Genomic DNA, 13535 nt, shown 5'->3' with positions numbered 1-13535 from the left:
AGATGTCTACGACGTTCCCCACAAGGGAACTCCTCTTTTGGGATGTTGGAACTATCCAGCTATAGGCTACTGTGCTGTAAGAACATGATAAGGATAAGTCAAAATACATTTTAAAATAAAACACCAAAAGCTTCTGATAAACACGAATTTCTGAGAAATTGATTTAGCATCTCTCTCTGCCCCTGATGAGCAACAAAAGCAGCGTCAGTGCACCCAGCATCCATACTGTTTATAGTAGATACTTTTGTAAATGATGTCCCAATTTCATTTCTTTTTCACATGTGATGGACAATCCAAGATAAACTTTAGGGAAATGACACCTTGTCATTGACAATGTGTTGTTTTAAAAAGCAATGACCAAAATGATTAATTTCAAGCCTTAACCCCTTATTGACAATGGTGATGAGTTCACTTCAGCTTCTGATCTGAATGCAGTTTAGGTGGCATCTGCATGACAGCAAAAATACAACTTATTTTTTTACTATAATTGTAAAGAAATGTAGGCAGCAGGAGCGCAACTACCTACTTTCTGAGGGGTATGCAGATATATTACAATTGGCTTACATACAGTATAATGTTCTTTTGCAGGGGGATCGAATACAAGATTCCATGCAATGTGTGTGTGTCTGAAATTAGGCTTCTTTTCACAAATGGGGAATTTATAAATACATAGGTTCTGAGTTGGGGTGGATTGATTTCAATTTGATCTAAATAAAAAAAATGGCTTGATTTGGATTGAACTGAGGTGGCCTCATTTGGATTATACTGAAGTGCATTTAATAGAATGGGATACACTGCACTTGAATTGAGCTTTTCTACTTTCTTAACAAAGTGCCATCACTTTAGTTGTAAAATAGTGATGCAATGAAATTAAGTTTCTGTGAATTAAGCAAGATTAAGCAATCTGTGAAATCAGGACCCAAATACAGGAGACTGAGGCAACTGGAGTTGGAATCCGAGTCCTTTAATAGATTTCTGCCAGCTGCGCAGGCAGAAATCCAAAGAATAAATCAAAAAAGTCTCCACTACAAAACAAATGAATCCAAAAGAGCACATGGTCAGACTGGATGCTAAACGGCAGCATATGGAGACAGGGCGGACGAGATGCAGGTGCAAACCAAACGGTCAGAGAAGATTAGAACTAGGCAAGTCAAATACAACATAGAAGACTAAGACTAACTAAGACATAGATTTTCCAAATAAAACAGGAAACAGGAAATAGATGCAAAACCAGGAACTCCAAGGAAAACAGAAGACCCAAACACAGAAAAATCCCAAATATGACACTTTTAATTCTGCCTGTGCACACAAAAGCTTAGTGTTTAGGCAGTGATGCTCACGGACATCAAGTCAAACTCAACAAAATAACACCTGTAACTACTTCCGGGCCAATCATTGAGTCCCCGGTTCATACTGATGTTAAAGTTTACAACACCCTATGTCACACTCCCATTTTCAAATGTGTAGGAAAACCATGGCCAAAAAAAACACAAAAAGAAAAGAGATAAAAAAAGAGGGCAGAGGTTCACCAGTCTGCTAAAAATCTGTACGACTGTAAAACAATCTCAAAATAATCACCTTATGTAAAATGTCATAGACTTTGAAAATCTCGTAATCTACACTACATAATATAGTCAAAAGATTCCACAAATATTGAGAATGTATGGGAAGAGACATGGCCGATAATCAATATTTGATACTTGTGATCGTAGGGTCCTCAAGTGACATTGTATTACTGAGAGGAATCATTTTGTAACAGAAAGCATTACATGGGACCAGATACACTTCTGGAAATTATTGTAAAGGTGGAGGTGGTGTTAGCCTCCTTAACCCAGATTGGAAGTTGGTTCCATTGTAATTGTTCCTGATAGCAGAAGGCCGTCCTCCAAATCTACATTTGGATACTCTAGGAACTATGAATAAACCTGCACTCCGAGAACAGAGAGCTGTGTTAGGAACATAAGGTACTATTAGGTCTTGCAAATATCACGAAGCTAGAGTAAATGGAGTAAGGCTAACACTGGAGAGACGTGGTCTCTCTTGTTGATTCCTGTCATCACTCACGCTGCTGCATTTTGGATCATCTGGAGCTTATTCAGCATCAAACCTTATTTTCACTTGGTTGCATATTAATATGAGCACCACAACATATTTTGTATCGCAGTTGTGCCACTTCATCATAAACGTTAACTGCTGCACACTTCAGCATTTGAAATAAGCGGCAAGCAATCCCTAATTTTCCAGGAGCTTTCGAGTTCGCAGTTGTGGTATTAAAATTGTAAATGTTGTGGCTGAGTTCTACTCTTCTGTTTGTAAAGTATTTTTGCGGTGAATAGTTAAAGAAGTCATTGTTGTCTGTTCTGGTTCAATTTCAGTGTAAGAAAGTCTCTAGATGGATGAAGAGTTTTATACTGCAGCAAACAAAACACATCTACTTTAAATAGTGGCAACCAGACATCAGGATGTTGCAGTTTTCAGTATATGTTACTTCAATAAACATGGCACACATGAGCCACATTTTAACTGTTCAGCCAAGTGAGATGTGCACTAACCTCATTAATAGTTGGTTATCAAATAATGGACATGTTTGCACAGTTACTGCTCACCTCCTTCTACATCACAAACACACCCTTCCTTGTTTGGTTTTCTTACACTGTGGCGTCTGCAGGCCAGACTGGTCGTGTCAACATGCAGCCACGCAGATACATTCAAGGATTAAATTCACAAACTTCAGTCCAGATCTCAGATCTGAGAAGATGGAGGTCCTCTTCCCTTTTGTGGGTCTGCCTAGGGTCCCATCTTTGGCCAGGTCATACACACTTGTTCACACAACCCGTTAAAGTCTGCTACTAAGTACATTAAAGCATGGATGTGTATATTTGTATTTAATCTTGAACCCCTTCGGGGTGTAAAAGGGAGCTATTTTTCCAGCATCAGACATGGCAACCCTCTTCTCTCCTGACACTGAACTTTGTCAGTACCTGTAAACGCAGCACTTCTAGTCTAGATTGCAATGGTCACAACAGGTATACAAGAAGCAACATTTCAAAAAGGTGAAGCCCCTATATCCACATTCTCCCTTGTATTTGAAAGGACTTACAAAGATTATTGGTAGATGAAGAACTCTAGACTTTCTTTGAGCGAGAATCAACTAAACATAAGCTGCTAATAGGAGGCATCATTAAACGCTTTGGTTTGCAGCTAAGCTGAGACTAATTTTTCTTACACGGACTTATGCAACTTATTTTTCTGACATTATGGCTTATTATCAGGTAAAAGCAAAAAACAAGTAGACTTGCTATAGCAAGTGGAAAAAAGTGTTTAATGGTGAAAGCAAGGTCAAGTTTTTTTTGTATTTAGAACTGCAATTTCTACTTGTGCCATGAACTGTTTCATATTAAAGAGGGTAAAGAACAAGTGCAAAGATGGTATAAAAAAATAAATAAACCAAGCTCGAGATTTACTGTTATTAATTACAATGATTGCTATAATGAGCCTTCCTGCTCTTGGACTAGCATTTTTTCTTCAAATAAAAGTAGCTTTATTGAAGAGTTTCTTCTGCTATTTCACTTAACTATTGGTCAAAACCATACAAATATATGGTTTTAAGAAAAAAACACAAACATGAACCACTGTCCTGCAATAGCTTTATTTATTTATTGCTGTCTGAAATTCAGAACAATCTAAATATGAGGTTGATAATATGAACACGTTTACTATCTCTGCAGAAGTTTGCCCTGTCCCATCCCGTTGCAGCTTTTAGTAGTGGACTTATTGAGGACATCTAAAATCGTTGTAAAACCTGGGTTATTATCTGGATTCTCCCATAGACTACAAACCGATAAATACTTTGTAAGGTGTAATCCAATACTCTGAGCAAAGGTCGCCCCAGTGGCTGCAGCTGCATCCTTTCCCAGTGGTCTGTTTCACAAACTGAACCGAAACAAACTTTTTTTCCATATGGTCCCCAGATCTGTAACGGAGATCACATCTGGATTAGAAGCACGCTTCTGCCAGCTGGATGACAGTGTGTGCTTTACGACATACAGAATCTGTTTAATCCGAACCACTGGAATCACTCAAAATAATTTATGGAGGCATATCTCCGTCGGTCTTGTTTGCTTGGAGTTGTCGCGTAGCCAGCAGCACAAGTCTCTGAGTCTCTCTGTCTCTCTCTCTGCTGACAGGTTGGATTAAAGTTTAAGTATAAGGGAGAAGATTTCCCCATATTCTGACATTATTTTTCATTTTCCTGGACAATACAGAGTTTGGTCAGGAAATCTGCAGCGACAGCCAGTTTTACAGTTGCCTTACCAACAAGTGAAAAATTAATCTAAAATGAATCTATTCACACCAGTAAGCCTTCAAATAAACATGTTTCCAGGTAACTTCTTCATTCATTGATTTATTTCTCCTTTTGGCTCCTCCCCTCAGGCTTTGTTACACCAGGCCATCCTTTTCCATCTTTCCCTGTCCTCTGCATCTTCCTCTGTCACTACTGCTGCTGCATATCGTCCAATATGTAAATCTCCCCGCATAATCACCATAATCAATACATAATTAAATCAATGATTTTGCAGCGGCCCCATATTTATGTGAAACATTGTTAATTTTCTCAACACTCACCCCTACTCTTAATAAAGGAAAACCCATCTAGGACATAAACATTTGCCTTTTCTGTGTATTTTACAAAACTGCTGTTCAGTAATTCCTCAAAAATTGGTAAAAGGGTTTGTTGGTGAATGAATATCTTGCGATAATGGAAAATATATAACAAAAAAAGACTGGAAAGTCCTGACCCCAAAATATCATGAAATCCTCACATGTATTGTATTCATGTTCAATCATATTAGTGCACAAAGGTGTGGATCCTCTAAAGAGATTGTCCAATAAGGTGTTTCATCTTCCGAAATTTAGGTAATTGATATAGTAAAGTAGTATGGCTGATTCTGAGACCGATCTTGACTACGGTACTTAAACACTGCCTCTGTAATTAATTCAAGTAGCTTACTGGAAAAGATATGCACCTATGTTTCTGTTAATTACAGATTCTAATAAAACATGGCTGACATGAAGGTGGAGCTGATTCACACTTGATTTGAGACAGAAGCGACTGTCTCCTCTCTGTAGTCGGGCCTCCATGTGCTGCACTTTGGTGGCCGAGACAGCAGAGGTCACTATGTGAATTACAGCAGCTACAACTTTGTTTGGATAATTCCATTTTTTGCACCTTCTCTTTTCATGTGAATTTATTCTATAACTGTATATAACTATACAGTGAAGGAATGAATTTAAACCTTTTCACACCTTAAATGTTATTTGAAATAAGAGACTTCTGGAGGGCTAGGACCCCGACAATCAAAACAAAGTCTATAACGCCACTTCTGTAAATGACAGAACAAGTCTCAGCAGACTGGTGGCTCTTTTGGCTAAATATACTTTAAATTATAACTGTCAGGCATTATATCCATCCAGCACATATTTATAACAAGTAGGATCATCCCAGATGTGTAAATACACAAACCAAGGGCCCAGGTTTATAGAACAGAAATATTCTCAATAATAATATTTTTTTTCTTATTTGCCTGTTTTGTTAAAGACCCTATTCCCATTTGTCTTTAGGGTTCACAGTTAAATATTAGTAGTATTATTACAGCACTACTGGATACTCTGCGAGAAAAAATATATAACATATTATATATATATATATATATATATATATATATATATATATATATATATATATATATATATATATATATATATATATATATATATTGGAATGTTATATATAATATAACATATTTCTGATATGGATTCTCTGTGCGTTAACTCTTGCAAATCCTCTGTTAAATCCCGTCTAAGGAAGATTTGAGAATTTAAACAAGCATAGCCTTATTATTAGATGGTAAGGAACCTAAACCTTTAATCAGGGACCAAAACAATGTGAACTGAAACGGGTGTGAACCGAAAGTGTGCTTGCACCAAAGGTCCATTAAAGTTGAGCAACCAATCAAAAAAATAAAGCTGTTAAAATAAACAGCAATTCAAGCCTCTGTAGTGTGGATAGTGTCCCTACAGACAATCCAAAGTCATTTTAACTTTGTAAGTGTACAGAAAGTAAACAAAAAGGAGCATCTGAACAGACATCTCCACCTGGTCACAGCTGCATGTCTCCATACAAGTCAGTCATGAATTCTACGTGATCTAATGTCAATTGATATGCAAACAGAGGGGTTCATGGCCTCTCTCACTGTCATTTGCCAATAGCTACTAGTAGTTTTGACAGTGCTTTGGTGGTGGACTTGTACACGTGTATAACAAGGTCGAAGATACTTGTACAAATGGTACAAAAAGTACTTTGTGTACACTTAAGTTAAATTGACTTTTTACCAGTAGTGATCCTATCCATACCAGCATTGAAGCCAAGGGTGTCCACTTCCAGTCCTCAGTGTCCTGCATGTTTTAAATGTTTCCTAGCTCCATCACACCTGATTCAAAGGAATGCATCATCATCAACTGGTCTTCAAGGTCTGTAGCCGTGTTTGTTATCTCTTGATTTTCCCAAAACCCATATGTTGCAAACGTAAAAAAAGAAAATCTGTAATGGAAACGGCTCTATTTCAAAAATCACAAGGTAATTGTTCAGCCGTGTCGACGGTCCATTTTATCGTAAAAGTGTTATGGAAATGCATTTTGCACATTTGCATGTCTCTGGCAGCACTGGATGTGACATACTGTAGGTGCTAAGTCTAAAGTCACAAAAATGTTTTTTGGACTCATTAATACGATGTAGTTGTGTTGTAACACCACGTAATCATGATGCATGACTGCGTTACATTTGGGCTTTCCCTGAATAATCATTTGAATGATCTTCCGCTGACGTATCCACTGTGGACTATCTTCGTAACAGCTGTAATTGCAATAATTTGTCAGACTACTGTAAATATGTTTTTGTCACATTGTTTTGAAAAGAAGGCTTGCAGGACCTATGGAGCTATGGAGAGAAGAACTACGAGAGTTACGCCCTTAGAAAAAGAAAAACACTGTTCAATGGAAACACTGAGCCACCAACGGTGGCACCTTTATCGCTAATTCAAATTTTTGCTTTCCTTTTGTGAGAAAGTGTAATGGAAAGAGGACTTGTTAATGGTCATTTGAACCAGGTGTGTTGAAGCAGGGAAGACTGGAACAGGACACCCCTGACTTAAGTGGAATGATCTTTTTTAGTCCATCCAGAGGCTTGAAATAGTTCTTTATTCTTTTTTAATTATAACTGACATTAATTGCCGTTTTGCTGCAAAAACATATTCTCTTTCTAACTCAAAGCTGCTTAGATTCAGGTTGTTTTAGTTTCTAACAAATGTTTATAGTCATCACCATCTAATAATAGGTTTAGGGTTGTTTTAAGTTTGGATGGTTCACTTACGTAAAGCTGCGTGATCCTTGGCAGAAATATGATAAGACATCAGTGTGAAAATATTTGAGGTAAACATATTTGTCTGCCGCCTGATTTTTTTTTTCCTTTCCTAGATGACTGAACCCTCCTATTTTCCTCATTCAGCTTCCATATCCCCTTTCCTCGCGCACTCAGCACTTCCCTCCTTCTTCCTCTGATGTTCCCCTCCCCTCCTCCCCTCCCGCGGCCTCCCCTCCCCCGTGGGAAACCCAGGGTAAAGTGACTGTGGTCGTCCTTCCTGGAAGCTGCGGTGGTGACTCTGGCTCCTCCACTGAGAGGCTCGAACAGTGCCAGCCAGCCAGCCAGCCAGCTTGTGTGTGTGTTTGTGTGTCTGCGCGCCGTCTGTTTGTGTAACTGCCTTGTGTGTTTGTGTGTGCGCGCACGTGCATGCACCCTCCGCAAACATTCCTCCACCATACCGTCCGTCTGACCGCCGACTGGCCTCTCACGAGAGCCACGCCGTCCCCGTGGTTCAGTCCTGACGCCAGCCTCGAATACTCACATTACACACACACACACACACACACATGCGCGCACACATGACATGGGTGCACACCACATAAACAAAACACTCAGCAAAGCACACACTCACAAAGGGAATGAAGGCTCATGAGACTGGCTCAAGCACACACTCGCACACTCACTCAAACAAACAATGTGCACTTTGCGGAACACACACATTTTTGGACCGCAGACCACAGACGTTGCATCCTGAAGTAGATCAAAGTGCTCGTCTGCAGTAAACACATATAAGACTCTTCTCTCATCCCCTGCGAGCAGCTTTGGTCAAGTACCGCGCAATTATGTCAATCTCTTTGCAACTGTCATTCATCACTCCTCGCTGATGTCTTGTGTGCCGCGTATACGCTGGCCAACTCTCTTTGATTCACACCATTTCTCCCTGCCTCCCCAATCCCCTGCCCTCAACCTCCACTCTGTTATTGAACGTCTACGCCAAATCAGTCACTCCACCGCAACCCTTCAGATCTTTTCCTTTGTTTTTCCCGCTCCCAACATCCCTCCCTCTCGCCATTCTTCTCGACTGTCTGTCCATTGTTGAGGAGACAGTGGTGCAGACAAACGGGGAGAGAAGATATCCGCTGGCGAACCGCAAGGCTGGGGTGAAAGAATGGCAGAGAGACAGCAGAGGAGAGGAAGATACATGGGCCGAAATGAGGGTGCAGCTAATTACAGGGGAATGCCAATTAGAGGGCATGGTGATGGGTCTGTTTGCTCCGCCGTGGCATCCCAAAAACATCACCATCTCCCACCATGTTTATCCTCTGCAGCCACAAGACCGCAGCTCCCATCAGCCATCGCTGGAGACGGCTTACAAACGCGAAGTGGTTACGGCTGGGGAACATGCAGGCCGTGTTTGCAGACGTAACCGATATGGGTAAATAGGAAACATAGATTTTTGTCTTTTCATGATTCCCCCCGCTATGTTTGATAGTTATGGCTGCAAATGCATGCTTGCATGTACTCTTAAAGTCAGTCGGAAACAAAACAAACATGAACAAAGTCAAAGGCACTTAGTTTTTATAGATGTTTTTGTCAGACATTCTTCAGAAGTGGAAAATGTAATCAAATGTATAAATGATTTAGAAAAAAAAAAAAATCACAGTTCAAAGATCAGTAACAACTCAACCTCTCTGTTGCCTGTAATGTTGCATATATGGCTCTGTGTGTTTTTTTTTTCAGGCAAGAATGTGAATTATCTAGCTACTCATTCTTATTATTTTGTTGTTCCACCATATGTGATTGTGATGATGTGAAACTTCTCCCACTCTCTGATATGGCTTTTAGTGTCCCTCAAAACCAGAGACGATGATTAAAGGTTCAATGTGTCTTTCCCGCAGGGTTTCGTATTTGCTGAATAGTGCAAATGTGAGGTCCATGTCCGCTGTGTGGAGTTTGTTTGGAGAGAAAAATTGCAGTTGATCATCAGAAAGCTCCAATCTCAGTCCCCCATCCCGAGGCTGCTTTGGCTGATCCGTTCAAGCCCCTGCGCTGGGTTGGGGGAGACCCCAGAGGCGCAAAAGGCCGGAAAGAGACTTGCGGAGCGGCAGAAGATGATGAAGTAGAAGAGGAGGTAGATGGACAGGAGGAGGAATGAGTGGGAAGAGGTATAGGTGAGGCTCTGGTGGTGCCGCGAGGGGACGGCTGGCTGGGTCTGGATGAAGCCAGCGCCGGTGAGGCTGCGAGGGAGGGCAGCCTGTGGACGGAGGCCAGAGCTGTCGGCGCAAGGAGAGCCGGTGCAACTTGCTGGCAGCCTGCCAGGGGGGTGAGGCGGAGGGAGGCGTGTGACGGGTAGCTCCCTAGTAGGGCAAGCTCTCTCTGCCCACCGGAGAAAGGAGTGGAGGAGGGGGCTGTGGAGGCGGGAGCTAACTGGGGGAAGGAGGCCCACGGCCACGGAGGGAAGGGCAGGGCAGGGGGCGACTGGAGGAGGAGAGGGTCGAGCTCACTCGCGCAGTGGGAGAGATGGGAAACAAGACGAGCTCCTACAGGGTCCGGGGCGTCTCCCTCCAGCGTGGTCAGGTACCGCACCACCTCTCCGACACACTCCCTGAAGCCCAGGGTTCGGTAGTCAATAGCCAGAGCCCTCGCATCAAAATATCCTGAGAGGGAAAAGACAGTTTAGACACGAAATGTATGAAACAGATGCCTTGCTTTTCTCTTGCGCAAATAAAAAAATAAAATACATGTCAAATACATTTTCTGATCAACTTTAATTTCTCTTCAAACTTCATATCAAGGAACATTCCTCATACCTTTCCCTCCCATGGCATGCAGCAGTTTGAGATGGTCCACTGTCATCTGCAGAATCTCTGCTTTCTCTAACTTAGAGGACCCCTTCAGGAAAATAAACAAAAAAATGCAACATTCCCCTCAGTAAAAGCACCAATTATGTACTTCCTTAAATGCTGGACATTGTTGAAACATGAAAGTCTTCACACAAAGGCAACTACCTGTTTCTCAAAGGCACTGGGCACCAGCCTGCGTAGCTCTGACAAGCTGTGGTTGATCCGATCCCGGCGCCTCTTCTCTATGATCTACAGATTGAGGAGTGCAGAGGGACGTTCACAAACTGCGGGAGAATCTAGGTCCAAACACGTGAACGTCTAAATGTCTACTCACCCCTCTTCTCTTCTTTCGGGCAAGAATCTGCGAGGCGCTGCCCGGAGACATGGACCCAGAGACCGGTCTGTATCATGGAGGGAAAAGGAGAACTGAGAATAGGATTGCCACAAGAAAAAAAAAAAAAAACTACTTGGTAACTTTGAATCTCCTGCACATTGTTATTATTACCCTCCTTAATCTGACACAGAGTGCAGATGGCACATCAGTTCCCTTCAATTTGATTTGTGTTTTGGGCACAGGAAAGCATAGGAGAGGAGGGACGATGAGATTGTTTTCAGTTTAATGCATTTTTTTGGACATTAGTCTCAGAGAAATGACATGCTGTTCTCTTTTCCATCAGAGCAAAAGCACTTTCAGAAAGATGATTATATACCCCTCGGGGGGATGCTTTCGCTCGCATGGGGCTCCAGCATGCGGCATGGGAGCTGAGCTCCGCCGAGTACAGTCACTCAATATGGATCGTGTTTGTTTATGAACGATCATCTTACAGGCCTAAAAGAGCTTGACAGCTTGGAGTTTCCTTCAAACCTCCCCACTAGAAACCTATTGCATTTCTATTAGATTGTAACGTGTGGGCTGCCAGTTCAGCTGACTGTTTTTGTTTAGGTTTCTGTTTGATGGGGCTGACTTGAAAAGACAGTGCTGTCTTCTGCTTGCACGTCACACAGCAATTCGATTTCTTGAAAACCATCTTCAGTGTTACTGGCTTGCTGGAGCGTCTGTGATGCGACGTGACTCCTTGTGACGCTTGTTTTTTTTACATACCAAAGGCATAAATACACTTTCATGAAAGTTTCCTGTAATACAGATGGGAGGAATTATGGACCTGATTCACCTAAAAGTTCAACAATTTACTGACTTTTAAAGGGAGGCTGGAGTCATTTTGCTGCTTATAGGACATTTTCCTGAGAATTTAAATTCAACGAAGCAGACTGTGGTTAAATCATCTGGCTTAGTGGGTCCAAATTGGAGTCAAAGCTACAGAGTCCTTTCTTTAAAAAAAAAAAAAATATATATATTCCTGCACAAAAACTGAGGCAAAAATATAATTTTATGTCTGTGTTTATTTCCAACCAGACACGAAAGAAATCAAACAAGCTTCCTGCCCAAACCTTCAAAAAATTTGACAAGATAATTAAGCTTATTACACGTTATTAAATAAATATGCAGTAGAAATAGAGAGAACTATGCTTTAACAAATAATATAACATTTACTTCATTTATTTTTTTTGGGGTTCATTTTATATTTTACATTTTATGAGACGTTAAACGTGTCTAAAAAAGATAAGATCACTTCTGAACTAGAAGCTGTAACTAATATTACATATTTTTATAAAGCAAACGTATGTTTTAAAATAATTTACAATTATTCCCATCCTTCATTTGTTCATTTTTTAAATATATTGAAAATAGAAATGTATTTTTTAATGAGAGAAACTTTGCACATGACCGCATCCTCTGTCATTTACTTTTATAATGCATGTCAAAAATGCAGTTTTCTCTATAATTCCCTTTCTGTCCAACTTGCATAAAGCAATTCAAGTCTTTGCTTCACAGAAAGAAAGAACACAGTGATCACACACTTCTGAGCAAGTGACAAAAGGACATTTAGTCTGTTTGAGCCCTGAAAGGTTTTCAAACTTGCAACTGACTTATTAGATGTGAAATATCTGTTTGTTCTAAATGCAGAAAGATTTAAATAGTCTTATGCACCACATTTTCCTCTGGGAGATAAAAACATACTCTTTTCCCACAGTCTTTGAACTCAAATGTTGCAAAACACCCACATGTCACTGCAAGAGTAAATGCATCTTTAACCACTAAATGCAGCAATGCACTTTTCCTGCAGAGTGTTATTGGAAGGATGGCGTTCCAGCCTCAGGTGCGGGTGGTGGATGCTCACCCGTAGCCGTCTTCTTGTCCCACGTCAATGAACTCATCTGTGTCTGTGTCTGGTGAGCTGTAGTCGTGAGGTCTCTTCATTTTTTTCTGGGTTTTCCTGCCCGGCTGGACAGATGATGGGTAGATGGATGGATGGAGGGATGGACGGACGTATTGATGGATCTCGTTGGTCGGCGTCTCGGCTGTCTGATGCCACTGAGACACAGTTGAGTGTCTCTCCGTGTGCCTCTCGCGCTCCGTCTCTCTTGCAGAGTTCCTTATAAAAGCCTTGTTGTCCGTAGCTACTTCTCGTCACTTGTGTTTATTTCTTTTGTTGTTGTTCCTCCATGTGTCCTCGGCTCTGTTCTGTGAGAGTCAGTGGTGCCACTGGATCGACCCCCAAGGGCCCATGACAACTAAGAAAATTCACAAGCTGCTTTGGTCTTTTACTCCATCAGCGGCATCCAATCATACTCCATTCCTCCGTTATGTCTCTCTTGGCTCCCTCTCTCTGTCACAACCACCCAATGACAAAGTAGGACTTTGGCAGTTGGGGCAGGGTTGCCAGTTTCAGCTCCCCCGCCTCCTCTCCCTCTCCCTCCTCCCTCCCTTTAATCTACCCTTCCTTGGCTGGTCACCCTCCTTCCCTTCCGTCACATCCCCTCCCCCTCGAACCCATCTTTCCGCCCCTTTGCTCAGTCATCCTCAGTCAATTAGCCTCCAATCTCATCCTGCTTTCCTTCCTCCTTATTCTTCTTTCTTTATTTCTCTGCTCCTTATAATGATGCAGATTTGTAGAAGACAACGGCAGCGGGAGGAAGTGAAAGCGAAAGGTGAGTGCGGTGGGAATTATGACGTGAGAAAGCACTCGTCCAGGGAAGAGTTGTGATGCTCACATAGCATCTGATCCTCATTTAGGTGACTTTCGGACTGATAATGAGACATGTTAGTGATGGGGGGAAAAAAAGAGGCGAAATTGGAAATGATGCACTTTTTAGGACTCCTAAAGTACCCCGTAGTTGGATGTCACAAACTATACCATAAGGATTACCCA

The 13535-nt window shown here is 41.5% G+C and overlaps 1 protein-coding gene across 1 annotated transcript; it reads right to left on the bottom strand.

Annotated features, from left to right (window-relative positions):
- Positions 1-8981: 8981 nt before the first annotated feature.
- On the bottom strand, positions 8982-12964 carry heyl (hes related family bHLH transcription factor with YRPW motif like). The gene is made up of 5 exons (XM_061741932.1): positions 12504-12964; positions 10598-10664; positions 10429-10512; positions 10231-10312; positions 8982-10077 (listed from the first exon to the last, which is right to left on the bottom strand). The coding sequence occupies exons 1-5, from the start codon at positions 12581-12583 to the stop codon at positions 9404-9406; spliced, it is 987 nt and encodes a 328-aa protein (XP_061597916.1). The 5' UTR covers positions 12584-12964; the 3' UTR covers positions 8982-9403.
- Positions 12965-13535: the final 571 nt, after the last annotated feature.

The sequence above is a fragment of the Cololabis saira genome, chromosome 15 (assembly GCF_033807715.1).
Source record: "Cololabis saira isolate AMF1-May2022 chromosome 15, fColSai1.1, whole genome shotgun sequence".
Classification (NCBI taxonomy): domain Eukaryota; kingdom Metazoa; phylum Chordata; class Actinopteri; order Beloniformes; family Belonidae; genus Cololabis; species Cololabis saira.
This window is presented reverse-complemented; position numbering and strand designations above follow the sequence as displayed.